Raw genomic sequence first — 18,196 nt, 5'->3', positions numbered from 1 at the left:
GCACAACAAAGGAAACTATAAGCAGGGTGAAAAGACAGCCTTCAGAATGGGAGAAAATAATAGCAAACGAAGCAACTGACAATTAATCTCAAAAATATACAAACAACTCCTGCAGCTCAATTCCAGAAAAATAAACAACCCAATCAAAAAGTGGGCCAAAGAACTAAACAGATATTTCTCCAAAGAAGACATACAGATGGCTAACAAACACATGAAAAGATGTTCAACATCATTCATTATCAGAGAAATGCAAATCAAAACCACAATGAGGTACCATTTCACGCCAGTCAGAATGGCTGCTATCCAAAGTCTACAAGCAATAACTGCTGGAGAGGGTGTGGAGAAAAGGGAACCCTCTTACAGTGTTGGTGGGAATGCAAACTAGTACAGCCACTATGGAGAACAGTGTGGAAATTCCTTAAAAAACTGGAAATAGAACTGCCATATGACCCAGCAATCCCACTGCTGGGCATACACACCAAGGAAACCAGAATTGAAAGAGACACATATACCCCAATGTTCATCACAGCACTGTTTATAATATCCAGGACATGGAAACAACCTAGATGTCCATCAGCAGATGAAAGGATAAGAAAGCTGTGGTACATATACAGAATGGAGTATTACTCAGCCATTAAAAAGAATACATTTGAATCCGTTCTAGTGAGGTGGATGAAACTGGAGCCTATTATTCAGAGTGAAGTAAGCCAGAAAGAAAAACACCAATACAATATACTAACGCATATATATGGAATTGAGAAAGATGGTAATGATGACCCTATATGCAAGACAGCAAAAGAGACACAGATGTATAGAACAGCCTTTTGGACTCTGTGGGAGAGGGCAAGGGTGGGATGGTTTGGGAGAATGGCATTGAAACATGTGTATTATCATATATGAAATGAATCACCAGTCCAGGTTTGATGCATGATACAGGGTGCTTGGGACTGGTGCACTGGGATGACCCAGAGAGATGGGATGGGGAGGGAGGAGGTAGCAGGGTTCAGGATGGGGAACACATATACACCCATGGTGGATTAATGTCAATATATGGCAAAACCAATATAATATTGTAAAGTAATTAGCCTCCAAATAAATAAATTAAAAAAAAAGAATGTGAAATTTTAAGAATTAATGAGTTTACATACAACTTAAGATATGTGCTGTTTATGGAATATATGTTATATCTCAATAAACAATTTTTTAAAAGAAAAAAATAAGTAAAACATATCTTACATAACTTAAGAAAGCAGTCAAGAATAGGAGGCACTGCCTGAAGACAGAGACTAAAAATATTCCACAAATAAAGATGCAGGAGATTCAAATGCACTAAAGAAGGAACTGAAGGCATTGATCCAGAAGTGGACTAAATTAATAAGTGGAGATGGGTCTTAAATAATGATGTTCCCATCCTACAACGAATGCCTTGTATTTTGAACACACAAAGCCATTTTTGCATCATTCATTAAGTAAAAGAAAGTGTCAATCATTGGATAAACAAGTCTAGATTTTTAAAGACCAGCATTTAGTGTAGGTGAAATGTCTCACTGCCTGGCAATTAGAATTTACTAGAGATCCTACCTAGAGCAATTAATTAGAAAAACCCAGCTTAACCTAATTATGCCAATCCTTCATCTTGATTTAGCATGAATAAAAACTGAAATAACATAAAAGGGGCTTTGTGCTTGATCTTACTTTTTTTACGTCATATTTAATGGCAAGTTTTAAACGGCTGAGGTTAGGACGATAGTGATCTCCACCACTGTGGTGTATTTCAACATCCCCATTCAGAATGGCTTCTACTTCTTCGGTATTTCTGCACAGATCAAGGAGTCCAACAACAAAATCTTTGCACTGCATTGACAGTTTTTTGTAGTCATTCTAGGAAAGATAAAGAAAAAAAAAAAAAGTAGAAGTATCACATTTTACTATGTTACACTGTAGAATTTATCAGTGATTTGACTGTAGAGAATAAAAAAGCTCTATTTTTAGGTTTATTATTCTTTTTAACATGCTTAAGTTGCTATTCTGTTGAGTGAGCTCTGAAATATATTAGCACCATAAAGATTGTCCTTATATTCCAAAGAGGAAATTTGTCTAAAACACAATGAAAGTTGCCAAAAAGTACTGTACTACACCAAACTCACCTGCTGATTCAGGAGAAATAAAAAGTTAGCAACTCTTCCCATATCATGATCATACTTTCTTGCACACATCATATCTCCTATGTTCATAACTTCACCAGCTAGGCAATTATTGGAAGACTTTATATACGGTGTTGATAAACTTGAGAAACACAGAACATTTGGAAAGGTTTCAAGAAAAGCAAACATATATCACTTCCCTATTTACTAAATTGTTATTGAGGAACTTTACTTATCAAACTTATGGGATCAAAAGACAAGATCTAATATATAGTCTGCAAATTGAGATTCTTTGGATAAAAGGAAGTTTGATGAAAATACTTTCATTATAAATTACTGTTGAGGACCTAATAGCATGTTGAGAGGATTTGGAGACTACAGATCATATTTAAACATCAAATACTCTTTTTGAATTTACATACACCATCTATATATATATATCTTCATTCAGGTTTCTAAAATTTCCTTCCTCTGTATTCTCTTACATGGAAATAAGGCCATTCATAACCCAGTGTTAATAAAGAAAATCTATTAGCTAGAATTTGTTGCATTGCAAGTGGATCATAGAATCTCAGTTAATCTTCACAGTCACCTTGATCACTTAGGTTACATCCAAAACTGCAGCCACTAGGTGCCAAAATGAGGCTTTAAATTTAACCCTGTTTGGCTGCACTTTGCCTGTAAGAGTTTTGTCACTTTGTCTCTTTGTAGAATGCTTTTCTGTTTTGATCTATGAAGAACTGCAAGGTAAGCCAGGTAAATATGATTTCCATTTGGCACATCAAAAAACCAAGGTCACAGCCTCCATGGCGAGTTTACTCTTAAATCAGCTTTGCAGATTCAGAATTAGTTGTCCCCTCCATTTTGAAGTCACCAGTGTTATAGGATAAAAAGATTCCTTGCAGGGATCAAGAGAAGAAGATATTGGAGAAATAGGAGAGGCTCTAGATATGATTCAATAAGGTAACATTGTGGGGAGTCTATATGGAAAACAATTTCATCCTGAGTGTATGCAAAGGACCTACTTGGGCTCCTCCCTGTTAGTTTCACTTTGCTAACTGTAGGTTCAAACAGATTCTATAAAAGGAATTTCATAAACTATGTCTCAACTGAGAATGACTCAAACTATTTTCCACAGGTATCTGGTCAGATAGTATAAACAAGGTCATGAGGAAACAGCTCTTCCCCTTTCATGAAATAGTCGGTTAAGGTCATGGGGAAGACCTTTGAGATGTTGAAGTACATATGTTGTCCATGCCCACTATTCCATGTTATAGTGTTTAGGAGCTTGGGCTTTTAAGTTTAAATGCATGCTACATGCATGCTAAGTTGCTTCAGTCATGTCTGACTCTTTGTGACCCTATGGACTGTAGCCCGCCAGGCTTCTCTGTCCATGGGGTTCTCCAGGCAAGAATACTGGAGTGGGTTGCCATGCCCTCCACCATGGGATCTTCCTGACCCAGGGATCAAACCTGCGTCTCTTATATCTCCTACGTTGGCAGGCAGGTTCTTTAACCACTAGCACCACCTGGGAAGCCCAAGGTTAGATATGCTGCTGCTGCTGCTAAGTTGCTTCAGTCATGTCCGACTCTGTGTGACCCCATAGACGGCAGCCCACCAGGGCCCGCCGTCCCTGGGATTCTCCAGGCAAGAACACTCGAGTGGGTTGCCATTTCCTCCTCCAATGCATGAAAGTGAAAAGTGAAAGTGAAGTCGCTCATTCGTGTCCGACTCTTCACGACCCCATGGACTGCAGCCTACCAGGCTCCTCTGTCCATGGGATTTTCCAGGCAAGAGTACTGGAGTGGGTTGTCATTGCCTTCTCCAGGTTAGATATACTTGTGATCAAATCCAAGCTCCTCCAGTTTTTAGCCATGTGCTCTAAGGTAACTTAAAATCAATCTATGAGGTAGGTGCTATTATTATTCTCATTTTACAGATAAAAAAATAAAAGTTTAGTGAGATTAGTTGTGCTAAAGAAATCACTCATTTCTTTATATATAAAGAAAGAATATATGTAAAGAAAAGAATATATTCTTTATATATAAAGAAGTGCATATCAAGCACTTGATAAAACATAATTATTGTATTATATCATCAAAAGCAAGACCTGAAAACAAGCTGTTTCTTAATATTAGTAAGAACCCATGGAGTTATGACAAAATTTAATATACCTAGCCTCTATTGTCTGTAGCACTCAATTCTAGATGTATCCTTAGTCCTTATGGAGACAAAAATGTAAGAATCAAAACCAATACTCTCTAGAATTCCAATAAGGCTCATGTGAAATTAGATATTTCAAAGGAGGGTATGACCCTTCAAATATGGGGTAATAACTTTTAGTAGAAACCACATGAATTGATACAGTACAGGCATTCTTCACTGTTCAATATCTTAAAAATTATTTCCAACTCATTGCTAATTCACAAGATATATTACAAGCAAAAACAAAACAAAAACCCATTAAAAAAAAAAAAAGAATAAGACTGCTTTTAGAAATGTATGCTTTTTTTCACCTTGGGAATCATTTACAAATGTTTTCATGTTTATGTTCTCTCACACTGAAATGTAAACTCACTTAAAGTGAGATATTGGCAGTAGTTCATGAGCCATACTTAACACTGTGATTTCAGTTTTTTGAAATAAAAAGTGAAGCTGGTGGTTGATTTAATTCTGCCTTTGGCTCACACATTCACACCATACATTAATAAATTAAAAGTGGGTGCTTGCCTATTAACCTTTGACTTTTAAAGAGATGACTGATAGCGGGTTAATAGAACATAAAGATTATAAAACATAAAAAGACCCTGATACAATTATCATTTCAAAGGGTAACTTTAGTTGGATTTTTATATAGTAGAAGATATGGTGTGTAATTTTAATTCATAATTCCATATAAAGAAAAAGCTGCTTTATAGAAATTAAAAGGGTGAGGAAAATGCATGTCTTAATTCTCATGAATCAACACTAATTAAGTGAGTTTTGGATAAGGGCAGACCTGGATTTCAAGTTAAGTATAGTTGAAATCACTTACACCTCACTTACTAGGTGCATGAATTGTGAAAATTACTTAAGCCCTTACAGCCTCAAAATTCTTATTTGTAAAGTGGGGATAATATAAGGTTCTTCCTAGGGTTGCTGTGAAGGTTATACAAGATAACAAATGCTAACTTCTTGGCTCGGGGATGGGTTGAATCAATGATAATTATTATTGTTGTTGTTTTCATCATTTCGTAAATACCCAAGTCATCTCAGTACCTTGACACAAAATTGCACTAAAAAATATAAAATCATGATGAAATTCCTAGTGATAAAAGATATTTTCACATACTAAGGTATGGGTAAGTCATTCTGGCTTATACACGAGTTAAATTTAAGCTAACTAAAATAACCTGTTTGTGGCCTGTCAAAACATATATTGTACATCTGCTTTAATTATTAAGAAAAGGGCACATTGACCAGAAGTAAGGAATATCCATGTTAAAAATAAAAAATGCCTCCCTTCCTGGGAAGCCAATACTGGTCCTCCTTTTTGATAAGATTCCTTTCCCAGGTGCCAAGGCCAGACTGACTGTGTACACGCTGACCTGTGTTTTGAAACCTTGAAGGAATGTATCCCTGACTTGGTTAATGTTCTTTATTCTGACAAGATATAAAACTGTGTTAAAAACCATGCTTTTCCAGATCAGTTCCTCAGAATTATGAGAGGCTGTCTTCCAGGCTTCAGTTTGGCTCAAATAAAACTCTTTTCTAAGCCTATTATAGATTGTTTATTGAGTATTTTCATCAACATTGAGTGTCACTTGAATGTACTGAAAATAAAACAATTATTCATTCATTATTTCAACAAATGTTCTACAAATATTCAGCAACCAGTGCTGTGATAGATACCACATTCTATCTCAGATGGAATTTTTTAAATGAGATTGCATTCTTGAAGAATAAAGAAAGCATAGACTATCATTATCCAGCTTGTGACTGAATTAACCAGCCATGCTCTTGGAACCACAAGCAACTCTAGGGCTTTCCTGCTCTTCAGGATAATTGTCACTAAATGGCATGATGATCCCTGAGTCCTGTCACAGCTGGTGTGCACAAGAGTAACAAGCACTTATACAGCACCTACTACTCAGGGCTGTGAGGGACATAAAAGGAAATCAGATACTGCTCTCAAGAAAAGGTAACAGGAGGTGAGATGCAATTTCAGACAAGAATTGAAGACAGGCATTTTCCTAGATATGTCAGATCCTCCTCACTTTTATGCTGATCGTTGCCACAGCAGCAGCTACTTATTTAACTTAATACAGTGCTTGATTCCAGTTTTTATTCTTCCTTCAACATAGAAATTCTCAGGTTCAGCTGAAGCCATGAAGCTTAAAGAGCAGCCATGAAGGTAAACAGATGCTTCAGGGGCTGAGGGCTCTCAGGTTACAAACCGCTGCACTTAACTTCCCTCCCCAACTATTGACTGGATCTAAAATTTTGCCAGAATGGATTTTCTCTGCCCGTCTATTTAAACTGATAGGAAAGTCAAACACAAGAACAGACTCATACACTTTACTGCATTTTTTCATGCATCTGCCTCTCTTGAGCAGACTGTAGATCACAACAAACTGTGGAAAATTCTGAAAGAGATGGGAATACCAGACCCCCTTATCTGCCTCCTGAGAAACCTGTATGAAGGTCAAGAAACCACAGTTAGAACTGGACATGGAACAATGGACCAGTTCAAAATTGAGAAAGGAATACATCAAGGCTATATATTGTCACCCTGCTTATTTAACTTATACGCAGAGTACATCATGTAAAATGCCGAGCTGGATGAAGCACAAGCTGGAATTAAGATTGTCGGGAGAAACATCAATAACTTCAGATACGCGGATGACAGTACCCTAATGGCAGAAAGTGAAGAGGAACTAAAGAGCCTCCTGATGAAGGTGACAGAGGAGAGTGAAAAAGCTGGCTTAAAACTCAATATTCAAAAAAAAAGATCATGGCATCTGGTCCCATCACTTCATGGGAAATAGATGGGGAAACAGTGGAAACAGTGTCAGACTTTATGTTTTTGGGCTCCAAAATCACTGCAGATGGTGACTACAGCCATGAAATTAAAAGATGCTTGCTCCTTAGAAGAAAAGTTATGATGGACCTAGTGAAAGTTGCTCAGTCATGACTGACTTTTTGAGACCCCATGGACTATACAGTTCATGGAATTATTCAGGCCAGAATACTGGAGTGTGTAGTCTTTCCCTTCTCCAGAGGATCTTCCCAACCCAAGGATTGAACCCTGGTCTCCCACATTGCAGGCACATTCTTTACCATATGGAGAACTTAAAAGCTGTTGTATCATAAAGTTAGATTGTAAACCACTTAGAATAATTCATTAAGCTCAACAGTGGTCCATTTCCTCCTTTCCCTTTGGCCTGGACCCTTGTCCTGTGCCTCTGTAGGCTATTTTGCGTGCAAGCAACACCTCTGTCACCTGACTATGGTAAGATGACAGTCACACTGCCTTTCTGCTAACAAAAACTACTTTTCAACTTGGTCTGTTTCTTAGAAGGTTATTTCTTTTGCAAACAATTTCAGGCATCTTTGAACATTTTGAATGCCAGAACATAGCAACAGTTTAAAAACAAGCACAGTAGTGTCTTCCCTTTAGTCTAAGTCAATGCCAGAGATGTCTGGACAGCCAGGTGCCTATTTAGATACATGGCCCCAGGAAGACAAGCAGTATTTGGTGAAGCTTCAGAAAAACTATTTATCCAGAATGGCAGGGTAGAGGGAAATCCCTGAACTTTATAGAAAAGGTGATTTTAGGGTAATTAAAGGAAACATTGTTCAGTTCAGTCGCTCAGTCGTGTCCAACTCTTTGCGACCCCATGACTTGCAGCATGCCAGGCCTCCCTGTCCATCACCAACTCCCGGAGTTCACTCAGATTCACATCCACCGAGTCAGTGATGCCATCTAGCCATCTCATCCTCTGTCGTCCCCTTCTCCTCCTGCCCCCAATCCCTCCCAGCATCAGGGTCTTTTCCAATGAGTCAACTCTTCGCATGAGGTGGCCAAAGTACTGGAGTTTCATCCAGCATCATTCCCTCCAAAGAAATCCCAGGGCTGATCTCCTTCAGAATGGACTGGTTGGATCTCCTTGCAGTCCAAGGGACTCTCAAGAGTCTTCTCCAACACCACAGTTCAAAAGCATCAATTCTTCAGCACTCAGCTTTCTTCACAGTTCAACTCTCACATCAATACATGACCAATGGAAAAACCATAGCCTTGACTAGATGGACCTTTGTTGGCAAAGTAATGTCTCTGCTTTTGAATATGCTATCTAGGTTGGTCATAACTTTCCTTCCAAGGAGTAAGCGTCTTTTAATTTCATGGCTGCAGTCACCATCTGCAGTGATTTTGGAGCCCAAAAAGATAAAGTCTGACACTGTTTCCACTGTTTCCCCATCTATTTCCCATGAAGTGATGGGACCATGATCTTCATATTCTGAATGTTGAGCTTTAAACCAACTTTTTCACTCTCCACTTTCATTTTCATCAAGAGGCTTTTGAGTTCCTCTTCACTTTCTGCCATAAGGGTGGTGTCATCTGCATATCTGAGGTTATTGATATTTCTCCCGGCAATCTTGATTCCAGCTTGTGCTTCTTCCAGCCCAGAGTTTCTCATGATGTACTCTGCATAGAAGTTAAATGAGCAGGGTGACAATATACAGCCTTGACGTACTCCTTTTCCTATTTGAAACCAGTCTGTTGTTCCATGTCCAGTTCTAATTGTTGCTTCCTGACCTGCATATAGGTTTCTCAAGAGGCAGGTCAGGTGGTCTGGTATGCCCATCTCTTTCAGAATTTTCCACAGTTTATTGTGATCCACACAGTCAAAGGCTTTGGCATAGTCAATAAAGCAGAAAAAGATGTTTTTCTGGAACTCTCTTGCTTTTTCAATGACCCAGCAGATGTTGGCAATTTGATCTCTGGTTCTTCTGCCTTTTCTAAAACCAGCTTGAACATTAGGAAGTTCACGGTTCACATATTGCTGAAGCCTGGCTTGGAGAATTTTGAGCATTACTTTACTAGCATGTGAGATGACTGCAATTGTGCTGTAGTTTGAGCATTCTTTGGCATTGCCTTTCTTTGGGATTGGAATGAAAACTGACCTTTTCCAGTTCTGTGGCCATTGCTGAGTTTTCCAAATTTGCTGGCATATTGAGTGCAGCACTTTCACAGCATCATCTTTCAGGATTTGAAATAGCTCAACTGGAATTCCATCACATCCACTAGCTTTGTTCGTAGTGATGCTTTCTAAAGCCCACTTGACTTCACATTCCAGGGTGTCTGGCTCTAGGTCAGTGATCACACCATCGTGATTATCTTGGTTGTGAAGCACAATCTAAAATGTAAATAGGCTTAAAAAGTGTTCAGAGACATAGGTCATAGGTAAATTCTGAGATAGTAAAAGGAAGTTAAAAATTTGGAAGAATGCATTTGCTAAAATAATGGTACTGATCCTTTCGTCTTTCTGATGATTCTTAATCGTGAGTCAAGGAGAGAAGGGAGGTGTTATACTCTCCTTTCCCAATATCAAAAACAGTCAAAATTCTGAGTATATATTGCCCAAATTAGGCTTAGCCCAAGTTTAGCTTAAGGTGGCTGAGGTCTCTTTCTACCAAAGCAAAAAGTTATTGATAAAAACTCAGTATATAAAGATTGAACTTGAATGGATGAAACTTTTAAATCTGGCTTCTCCCCATTCACTGTGAAGACCTGTAGTCTCTCAGGTCTGTTGGTTTTCTTCTATTCTTGAGGTTCCATCTAACTGTTAGATTTCTCTGCTGTGTTCTGGCTGTCACCTCTGCATAGATCCATCTTCAGACCTGATGATACTGGTAATGAGTGCAATTCGTTCTGTCTAGAAGAGTCAAAGTGCCAGACTACAGTTGCCTGAGGAACTCAGTTGCACCTCCTCTGTGCTCTTTTGTTAAATGACTATGGACTAATGCAGAAAAGGAGAATTTAGGAGGAGCTTAGAGAAACTATATATTGGAGTTTATGATCTTTGTGATTATTCTCATCTCTAACTCATAAAATAGATTAGTTGCCTTCAAGCAGAGAAATATGAAGACTTTTCAAGGGGCCACAAAACACTGATAGTTTTAAGAGAAATAATTTCTAGATCCTCAACTTTCCTGTAACTAATTTTCTTGAGAACAGATAATTTTTCCCTTTACAAAAAATTCTCCACTCTCACTCACCCCTGCAGCAAACAATGAAAATTCCCCTTTAATAATTAATCCAGGTACCGCAGACCCTGAGGGGTTTCCTGTATTTCCTTTCCTTAATACACATTTCCAATGAAGATGAAGCTAAATGATAGGAATACAACCTGCCAGTTCATGTTGGGATATTGTGAATTTAGATGAATTTTAATGTACTTTGCCTCTTCATTCTTCAATAGCTATCAAAGAATGCATCCTTCTTAAATGAGAGGACAGTAAAGAAGACATCAGTAGGGAATACTGAATACAAAATTCCACTACTTCATATTATTTAAATTAAGTGATTAATTAAAATTATTCTTTTTAAAAAATTTATTGGAGTATAGTTGATTTACAGTGTTAGTTTCAGGTGTACAGCAAAGGGAATCAATCATACATATACATAAACCTACTTGTTTTAGATTCTTTTTCCATATAGGCCATTACAGAGTACTGAGTAGAGTTCCCTGTGCTATACAGTAGGTTCTTATTAGTTATCTATTTTATATATAATAGAGTGTATATGTCAATCCCAATTTCCCAATTTATCCCCTTCACCCTGATAACCATAAGTTTATTTTCTACATCTGTGACTCTGCTTCTGTTTTGTAAACAAGTTTATTTTACCCTTATTTAAAACCATTCTTAGTACTCATCTTTTGGATGTATCATTAACTTAAAAGAAAGACATCACAAATGTGCAAGAAGTTTAGTCAGGATGAGTCTTTTTACTGTGACTTGGAATGGTTTCCAGGACTTAAAAAATTTTCATAGGCTATTGGCTAAAGCACAAGGATAAAACTTTTATGTGATTTGTTTCAGATCAGTGTGGGTAATTCAATAAGGCAGTTATCAAATCATATCAAGAAATATTTATCCCAAATATAGTCTACTATCTTTTAATTCTATTCCATAAAATCATTAATAATTTACATATTCCATTAACAAAAACTGAAACAATATGCTGGCTGACAAATCAAGTTATTTTAACAGGTTATAAGTTTTTTATTTCATTAAATACATAACAAAAGTATGGATATGACTTGTTCCTTTAAAATTCATTTCCAATAGGAAATGTATCATATATTTAAAATTTATTTTTCAGAATTTGTGTATGTTATTTTGAAACATTATATTCAATTTATGTAGTTTTGATCAAATATACTGCTAATAAATATAATGGTAAGTATTTCCAGAATATTTTAAATACCTAGAGCCTGATGATAACAGAAAGTAAAACAAATTCTAAAATTTCTTGTAAACATACACATTACACATGTGTTATGCAATATATATATATATCATATATATATAATATACATATCTAATATATATATATAGTAGGTGATCTATGAAGGACTTTACAATAAAAAGCTATTACATTAGAAATCACATTTGTGGAGGAAAATGTACTAGATTACAAGTTTAAGGAGAAAAGGAAAGATGTAACAACTGTTAATGAATATTAAAGAGGAGGCTGTTTATTTTTAAAATAGGTGATGGTGTGTATAAAATCACAGCACTTAAAGGCCCCTAGATACATCTGAAGCAGCCATTTAAGATAAATATTTTTAAATGTTAATATTTAGGCCACACAGAAATTATACCTTTTAAAATTATTTCAACTTTAAATTTAGATGCCAACTTTAAAATGTACTCATGAGCACAGAATTTTTCAAATGTTTTTCAGGTGAAAAGGAAGCAAAAGAATTTGAAGACCATGAGCAGAGAGGATTGCCTGTTGCCAGTACAATATTTCAGGTCCCTGTGAGGTATCTCAGTCTTTGGTCCCTGCAGTCTTTGGTCCCTGAGACTCTAAGGGGCTTGACTACTAAAAATAAGACTGATAGGATACATGTTGGCATGTTGCAGTATCAGTGTTTATTTCTGGAAGGATACATGTTGGCGTTTTGCAGTATCAAAATTAGAAATTATCTTTAAATTTTTCTTCATATTTAAATTACTGTTTTTTAACATGATCATGTAAGGTGACCTTTGAACAAAGCAGAGGGAAGGAGAACCAGTACTCTATCGAGCGAAAACTCTGCACATAACTCTCCAGAGGGCCCTTGGCATCCACTGTTCGACACCCATGGATTCAACCAGCCTGGGCTTGTGTGGTACTGTAGTGCATATTTAGTGGAAAAAAGCCACATGTAAGTGAACCCATATACTTCAAACTCGTGTTGTTCAAGAGTCAACTATATTCTTTTAAAAAAAGAAAAGAGAAGTTATTCTTAAAGGACAGAGCAGCAGATTTAGCAAATCTCACCAGATTCACCAAGCCCTTTGGGGTCCCATCCTGTTGTAAACTGGGGCTGGGCTGCTGGAGCAGGTTTAGCACCATCACGTGAGCATGCATGGTAGCATGATATGCTTTCCCTGAGTTTACATGTGAGAGTCATGGCGGCGCATTCTCACATGAAGCTGTTCTTGCCTCTATGGGCCAACTGAGTCTGGGAGACTAAAATAATTGTTCTAGAGTGTCCCGTCTGGTGAGAAAGAAAACATTATGGTTTCTTGTTTTGTATTTGCCAAAGGCTTTTAAAAACTGCCAAGAACTGGCCTTTCTGCTTGTGTAATACAAGGATTTGGGGAGTCAAATTTCTAATTAGAAAAGCTGTTGAATTGTCAAGTTCTAGGACATACTTTTAAGAACATTTTTAAAACTGCTACCCTCTTTTAACAGTATACTTTAATCCTTGAGGATGATTTTTTAAAGATATTAGGAATAACATATTATTAAAGAGATTTGTGTTTTCAGAGAGAGTTACCTTTTCTTTGCCATTAACCCTTCACAGAGGCAGGGCATTAAGCAAAGGGTGAGCCTGATTAGAGGCTAACAGTGTGGACCTGCACAGAGAAAGCAGGGATGGAGGGAAAGTGCCTGATCCATTTACCTTGCACCTAGGTGGGCAGAAACAGTGTATGATGAACAAGTAAAGGGATATCTGGATCCCTAATTTATCATAAACCTAAAGCAGCCTTCACATTATGCAATGCATTTGATGCTAAGTCGCTTCAGTCATGTCTGACTCTGTGCGACCCCATAGACAGCAGCCCACCAGGCTCCCCTGTCCCTGGGATTCTCCAGGCAAGAACACTGGAGTGGGTTGCCATTTCCTTCTCCAATGCATGAAAGTGAAAAGTGAAAGTGAAGTCGCTCAGTTGTGTCCGACTGTGTGACCCCATGGACTGCAGCCTACCATGCTCCTCCATCCATGGGATTTTCCAGGCAAGAGTACTGGAGTGGGGTGCCATTGCCTTCTCCAATGCAGTGCATTTAGGGACAATGAAAAATTCGCATTCCGATTAGATGTGATTCTTTCACATTTGGCCCTACCAGCCCACCCCTCATTCCACAAGGTCATGTCTTATATTACAGTTATTTCACACAGGTCTTTGCTCTCCTATTAAATTACAAGTTAATTGAGGGCAGGGTTATTGACTGAACTGTCTTTGTGCTGTGAGATATCTCCACCCTCATTCTTGACTCTTCCCAGAACAATATTTGCTACAACCATGGGCTCAGAAGATGTAAGCAAGTGAGTGAATGAAGAATGGTTTAGAGTATCGTGTAAACAAAGATACAATTACAGAAACAGAAATGTTGAACCCTAAGCAGTAAGTTTCAAAAAATTAAATATAAATTTTAAGATCAAATTGCCAACATCTGCTGGATCATTGAAAAAGCAAGAGAGTTCCAGAAAAACATCTATTTCTGCTTTATTGGCTATGCCAAAGCCTTTGACTGTGTGGATCACAGTAAACTGTGGAAAATTCTGAAAGAGATGGGCATACCACACCATCTGACCTGCCTCTTGAGAAACCTATATGCAGGTCAGGAAGCAACAGTTAGAACTGGACATGGAACAACAGACTGGTTCCAAATAGGGAAAGGAGTACATCAAGGCTGTATATTGTCACCCTGCTCATTTAACTTCTATGCAGAGTACATCATGAGAAACTCTGGGCTGGAAGAAGCACAAGCTGGAATCAAGATTGCCGGGAGAAATATCAATAACCTCAGATATGCAGATGACACCACCCTTATGGCAGAAAGTGAAGAGGAACTCAAAAGCCTCTTGATGAAAGTGAAAGTGGAGAGTGAAAAAGTTGGCTTAAAACTCAACATTCAGAAAACAAAGATCATGGCATCTGGTCCCATCACTTCATGGGAAATAGATGGGGAAACAGTGGAAACAGTGTCAGACTTTATGTTTTTGGGCTCCAAAATCACTGCAGATGGTGATTACAGCTATGAAATTAAAAGACACTTACTCCTTGGAAGGAAAGTTATGACCAACCTGGATAGCATATTGAAAAGCAGAGATATTACTTTGCCAACAAAGGTCCATCTAGTCAAGGCTATGGTTTTTCCAGTGGTCATGTATTGATGTGAGAGTTGGACTGTAAAGAAAGCTGAGCGCCAAAGAATTGATGCTTTTGAACTATGGTGTTGGAGAAGACTCTTGAGAGTCCCTTGGACTGGAAGGAGATCCAACCAGTCCATCCTAAAGGAGATCAGTCCTGGGTGTTCTTTTGAAGGAGTGATGCTGAAGCTGAAACTCCAATACTTTGGCCACCTCATGCGAAGAGTTGACTCATTGGAAAAGTCCCTGATGCTGGGAGGGATTGGGGGCAGGAGGAAAAGGGGACGACAGAGGATGAGATGGCTGGATGGCATCACCGACTCGTTAGACATGAGTTTGAGTGAACTCTGGGAGTTGGTGATGGACAGGGAGGCCTGGCATGCTGTGATTCATGGAGTTGCAAAGAGCCGGACATGACTGAGCGACTGAACTGAACTGAAGATCATATTTATCAGATTTCCAAGATAGCGTAGTTCCCTGCCTCCCTGAGTTCTGGGAGCAAAGTGAGAAGTAGGAAAGAATGTGACATTGTTGGAAGAGATCATCTGCTTGTCCTGCATCCTCAGCTGCCAGGGAGCTAGAGGAAAAGCAGCATCCTCCATGCTGGGGGCCATTGGAAGGCTTCAGTCACTGGTGACCTGCCCTCCTCACCTGGACAGATAGGACCCGGGGAGAGACACATGCTAGGCTGGGGTTTGCTGTGTTCCTTCAGTGACAGAGGCACCAAAAAACTGCACAGGAGAGACCCCAAGGTATGGAATAGAGAGACATGCTTTCTCACAGCATACAGGATAGAGAAAATGAAACCAATATTCATCTTTGTGTAATACTGTATTTGATGAATCAGACCTGATTCCAAGCAGTATATAGCTGAGTAAAGAAGAAAAGCCCACCCTAAATAGTATCATACAGCAGAACATGATAAGCACTATAGGAAAGGTCAGATAACCTGTGGAGGAAATTTAAAGATGTGTGTGTATAAGTGTGTGACCTCGGACTAGGAATCTGAACTTTCACCCTCTCCAAATGAAGCACAAACCATGCAGACAATGGCAAGGTCTGACAGCGTGTCTCCCCACTTACCTCTTATTTAGAGATTGCTCAAAGTTCCCTTGAGGCAGGAACGAGACACAGACATAGAGAAAGGACATGTAGACTCAGGGCGGGAAGGGAAGGGTGGGATGAGTGGAGAGAGCAGCGCTGACATATGTGCACTACCTTGTGTATACGTCAGATATAAAACAGGTAGCTAGTGGGATCTCATCAAAGCACAGCGAGCTCATCTCAGTGCTCTGTGATGACTTGGAGGGGTGCGATCAAGGGGATGGAGGGGGATTCAGAAGGGAGGGGGTATATGTATGCATATGGCCAATTCACTTTGTTGTACAGCAGACATGAATACAACATCGTAAAGTGATTATATTTGACTACTTCTCCCATATCTACAAGCTTTAGTTTTGGCTGTTACCTTGGCCTAAAATATCTCTGCCTTCAAATATGCTATTTATTCTGCCATATGCAGCTGAAATACCATTTTTCACGTAACTTCTCCGACATCTAATCTTAATTAAATACTGCTTTCTCTGAACTGCTACAGCACTCTGCTTATAGCCCTGTCTAGTAGTTTCATTTCTGTTTATAACATATGTATGCATGCATGCATCTGTCTTTCAAGTCAAACTATGACTTCCTTTGTCTTATTCATCTTTCTGACCTCAACAGTAGCTATCACCATGATCTGAATATAGAAACAAGAGTTTCACAGGAGACAGAACCTGGGTTTTAGAGTCTGCATCCCTGGGTTCTGATCCCAGCTCTGTGATTTCACCAGCTGTGGCTCTTGGGCCTTAACCTTTCTATACCTCCATTTCTGCATCTGAAAAGGAACTAAGATCTTCCCAAGGTTGTAATAGGTATCAGACATAATAAATGCAAAATGTCTAGTTTATAGTAGATCATCTCCAAATGGTAGTAACCACAACTTTTACTCTACATAATAAAGAACTTGTTGAATCAAATATATAAAATTGCCTACTATCTATGATGCCTAACAGAGTGTGAGTACATAGTGGAAGCTTATAAATTCACCTTGACTCCAACTTGTTAAAAACCTACCTTGAACTCCTTCTCTATGTTGGCCAGCACTGCCAGCTCATTGCTAAGCTCTAAAGCTGTCATGACTGGGTCTTCGCTAGACAATGACAGGTAAGCTGGGCTCGCCAGGCCTTTGTAGGCATTAATTCTAGATCTGGAGTGGCTGAAGGAGTCATGCTTCTGTTTCTGGTTGCATTCACTGCACTTGCAGAAATAGTCATGAGGCCGTTCGATCCGAGCACCCTTCCGCAAGAGGGTGTGCACTATTTCATATTCCTGGCAGTGGGCAGCCAGAATGATGGGGGTCACGTCATGGGAGAACCGTGTCCCGTCTTCATCATATGCATAAAAATCATCTTGCTGGAGTTCAGACTGACTGGGGCTTGTTGCTAACCGCTTGCCTTCAGCAAAAGCTGGGTGACTGAGAATGGCTTCCACAATCCGAACATAACCTTTACTAATAGCTAAAAGCAAGGCATCCCCAACGCGTGAGAGATTTTCTTTCTTGAGAAGAAGTTCTGTAATTTCCAGATGCTCATTAGCCACTGCCAGCTGCAGGGCGTTCTGGCCCATGTAATCCACACAGTTGACATTGAGTGAGAGGCATTCTTCCAACATCTTCCTTACCACTGGGATGTTGCCATACTCAGCTGCATCTAAAAAGCGTTCCTCCTCAATAGATAGGCTTGTTGAGTGGTCGTTAAACATGTACGCTGGTCCTCGGTTAGCTAACCGTCTCCCCTTCTCACGGAGAACTGTCTGCCGCCGATGGGTCAGTCTATTGTCGGTGCCCCGGCTGTAATAAAATAGAAAGATTGTGAACAAATTACATTAAGAGCATTTTAGTGTGTCAAATGACCTGCCATTCATCTAATGCAGTCCTCAAGCATATTAGATGTTGTCCCATCATCTCTAGACCAACTATAATACAAATGAAGACACATTTATTTGTTAATGGATTCCAAGAATTTCTCTTTTTAGAAAGTCAAGCATTTTGCAGATTTTAACATTTTAATTTGGGTGGAGGTTCAAGCAGTTCCCTTAATCTCTCTGTGACGTGCACATACAGATTAATATGTGTTTTTCATTTACAGGTGGTATAGATAAAGAAAGACCAAAATGTTGCCATTATGACATAGTGTGTGAAAATATAAAAAATAAGTAGGAAAATAACAAATCCACTCAAGTCAACATATATTTATTGAGTCCCTCCTATGCCAGGGCCAGGCATTATATAAGGTGTGGACAAAGCAGTAGTGAAAACAAAATAAAGTTTCTGTCCTTATAAATCTTATAGTCCAAAGGGAGAAATGGGCAATTAGT

The 18,196-nt window shown here is 38.8% G+C and overlaps 1 protein-coding gene across 1 annotated transcript in view; it reads right to left on the bottom strand.

Annotated features, from left to right (window-relative positions):
• The window catches only part of TRPC6 (transient receptor potential cation channel subfamily C member 6), a 166,280-nt gene that overhangs the window by 41,118 nt on the left and 106,966 nt on the right, over nt 1-18,196 (bottom strand). The window contains exons 2-3 of the mRNA XM_055547555.1: nt 16,895-17,669; nt 1,696-1,881 (exon numbers count right to left, since the gene is read on the bottom strand). Coding sequence (XP_055403530.1) covers nt 1,696-1,881; nt 16,895-17,669 — 961 coding nt within the window. The remainder of the gene's footprint in view (nt 1-1,695; nt 1,882-16,894; nt 17,670-18,196) is intronic.

This window comes from Bubalus kerabau, chromosome 15 (assembly GCF_029407905.1).
Source record: "Bubalus kerabau isolate K-KA32 ecotype Philippines breed swamp buffalo chromosome 15, PCC_UOA_SB_1v2, whole genome shotgun sequence".
Lineage (NCBI taxonomy): Eukaryota > Metazoa > Chordata > Mammalia > Artiodactyla > Bovidae > Bubalus > Bubalus kerabau.
Note: the sequence above shows the minus strand (reverse complement) of the source record. Positions and strands in the feature narration are given on the sequence as shown.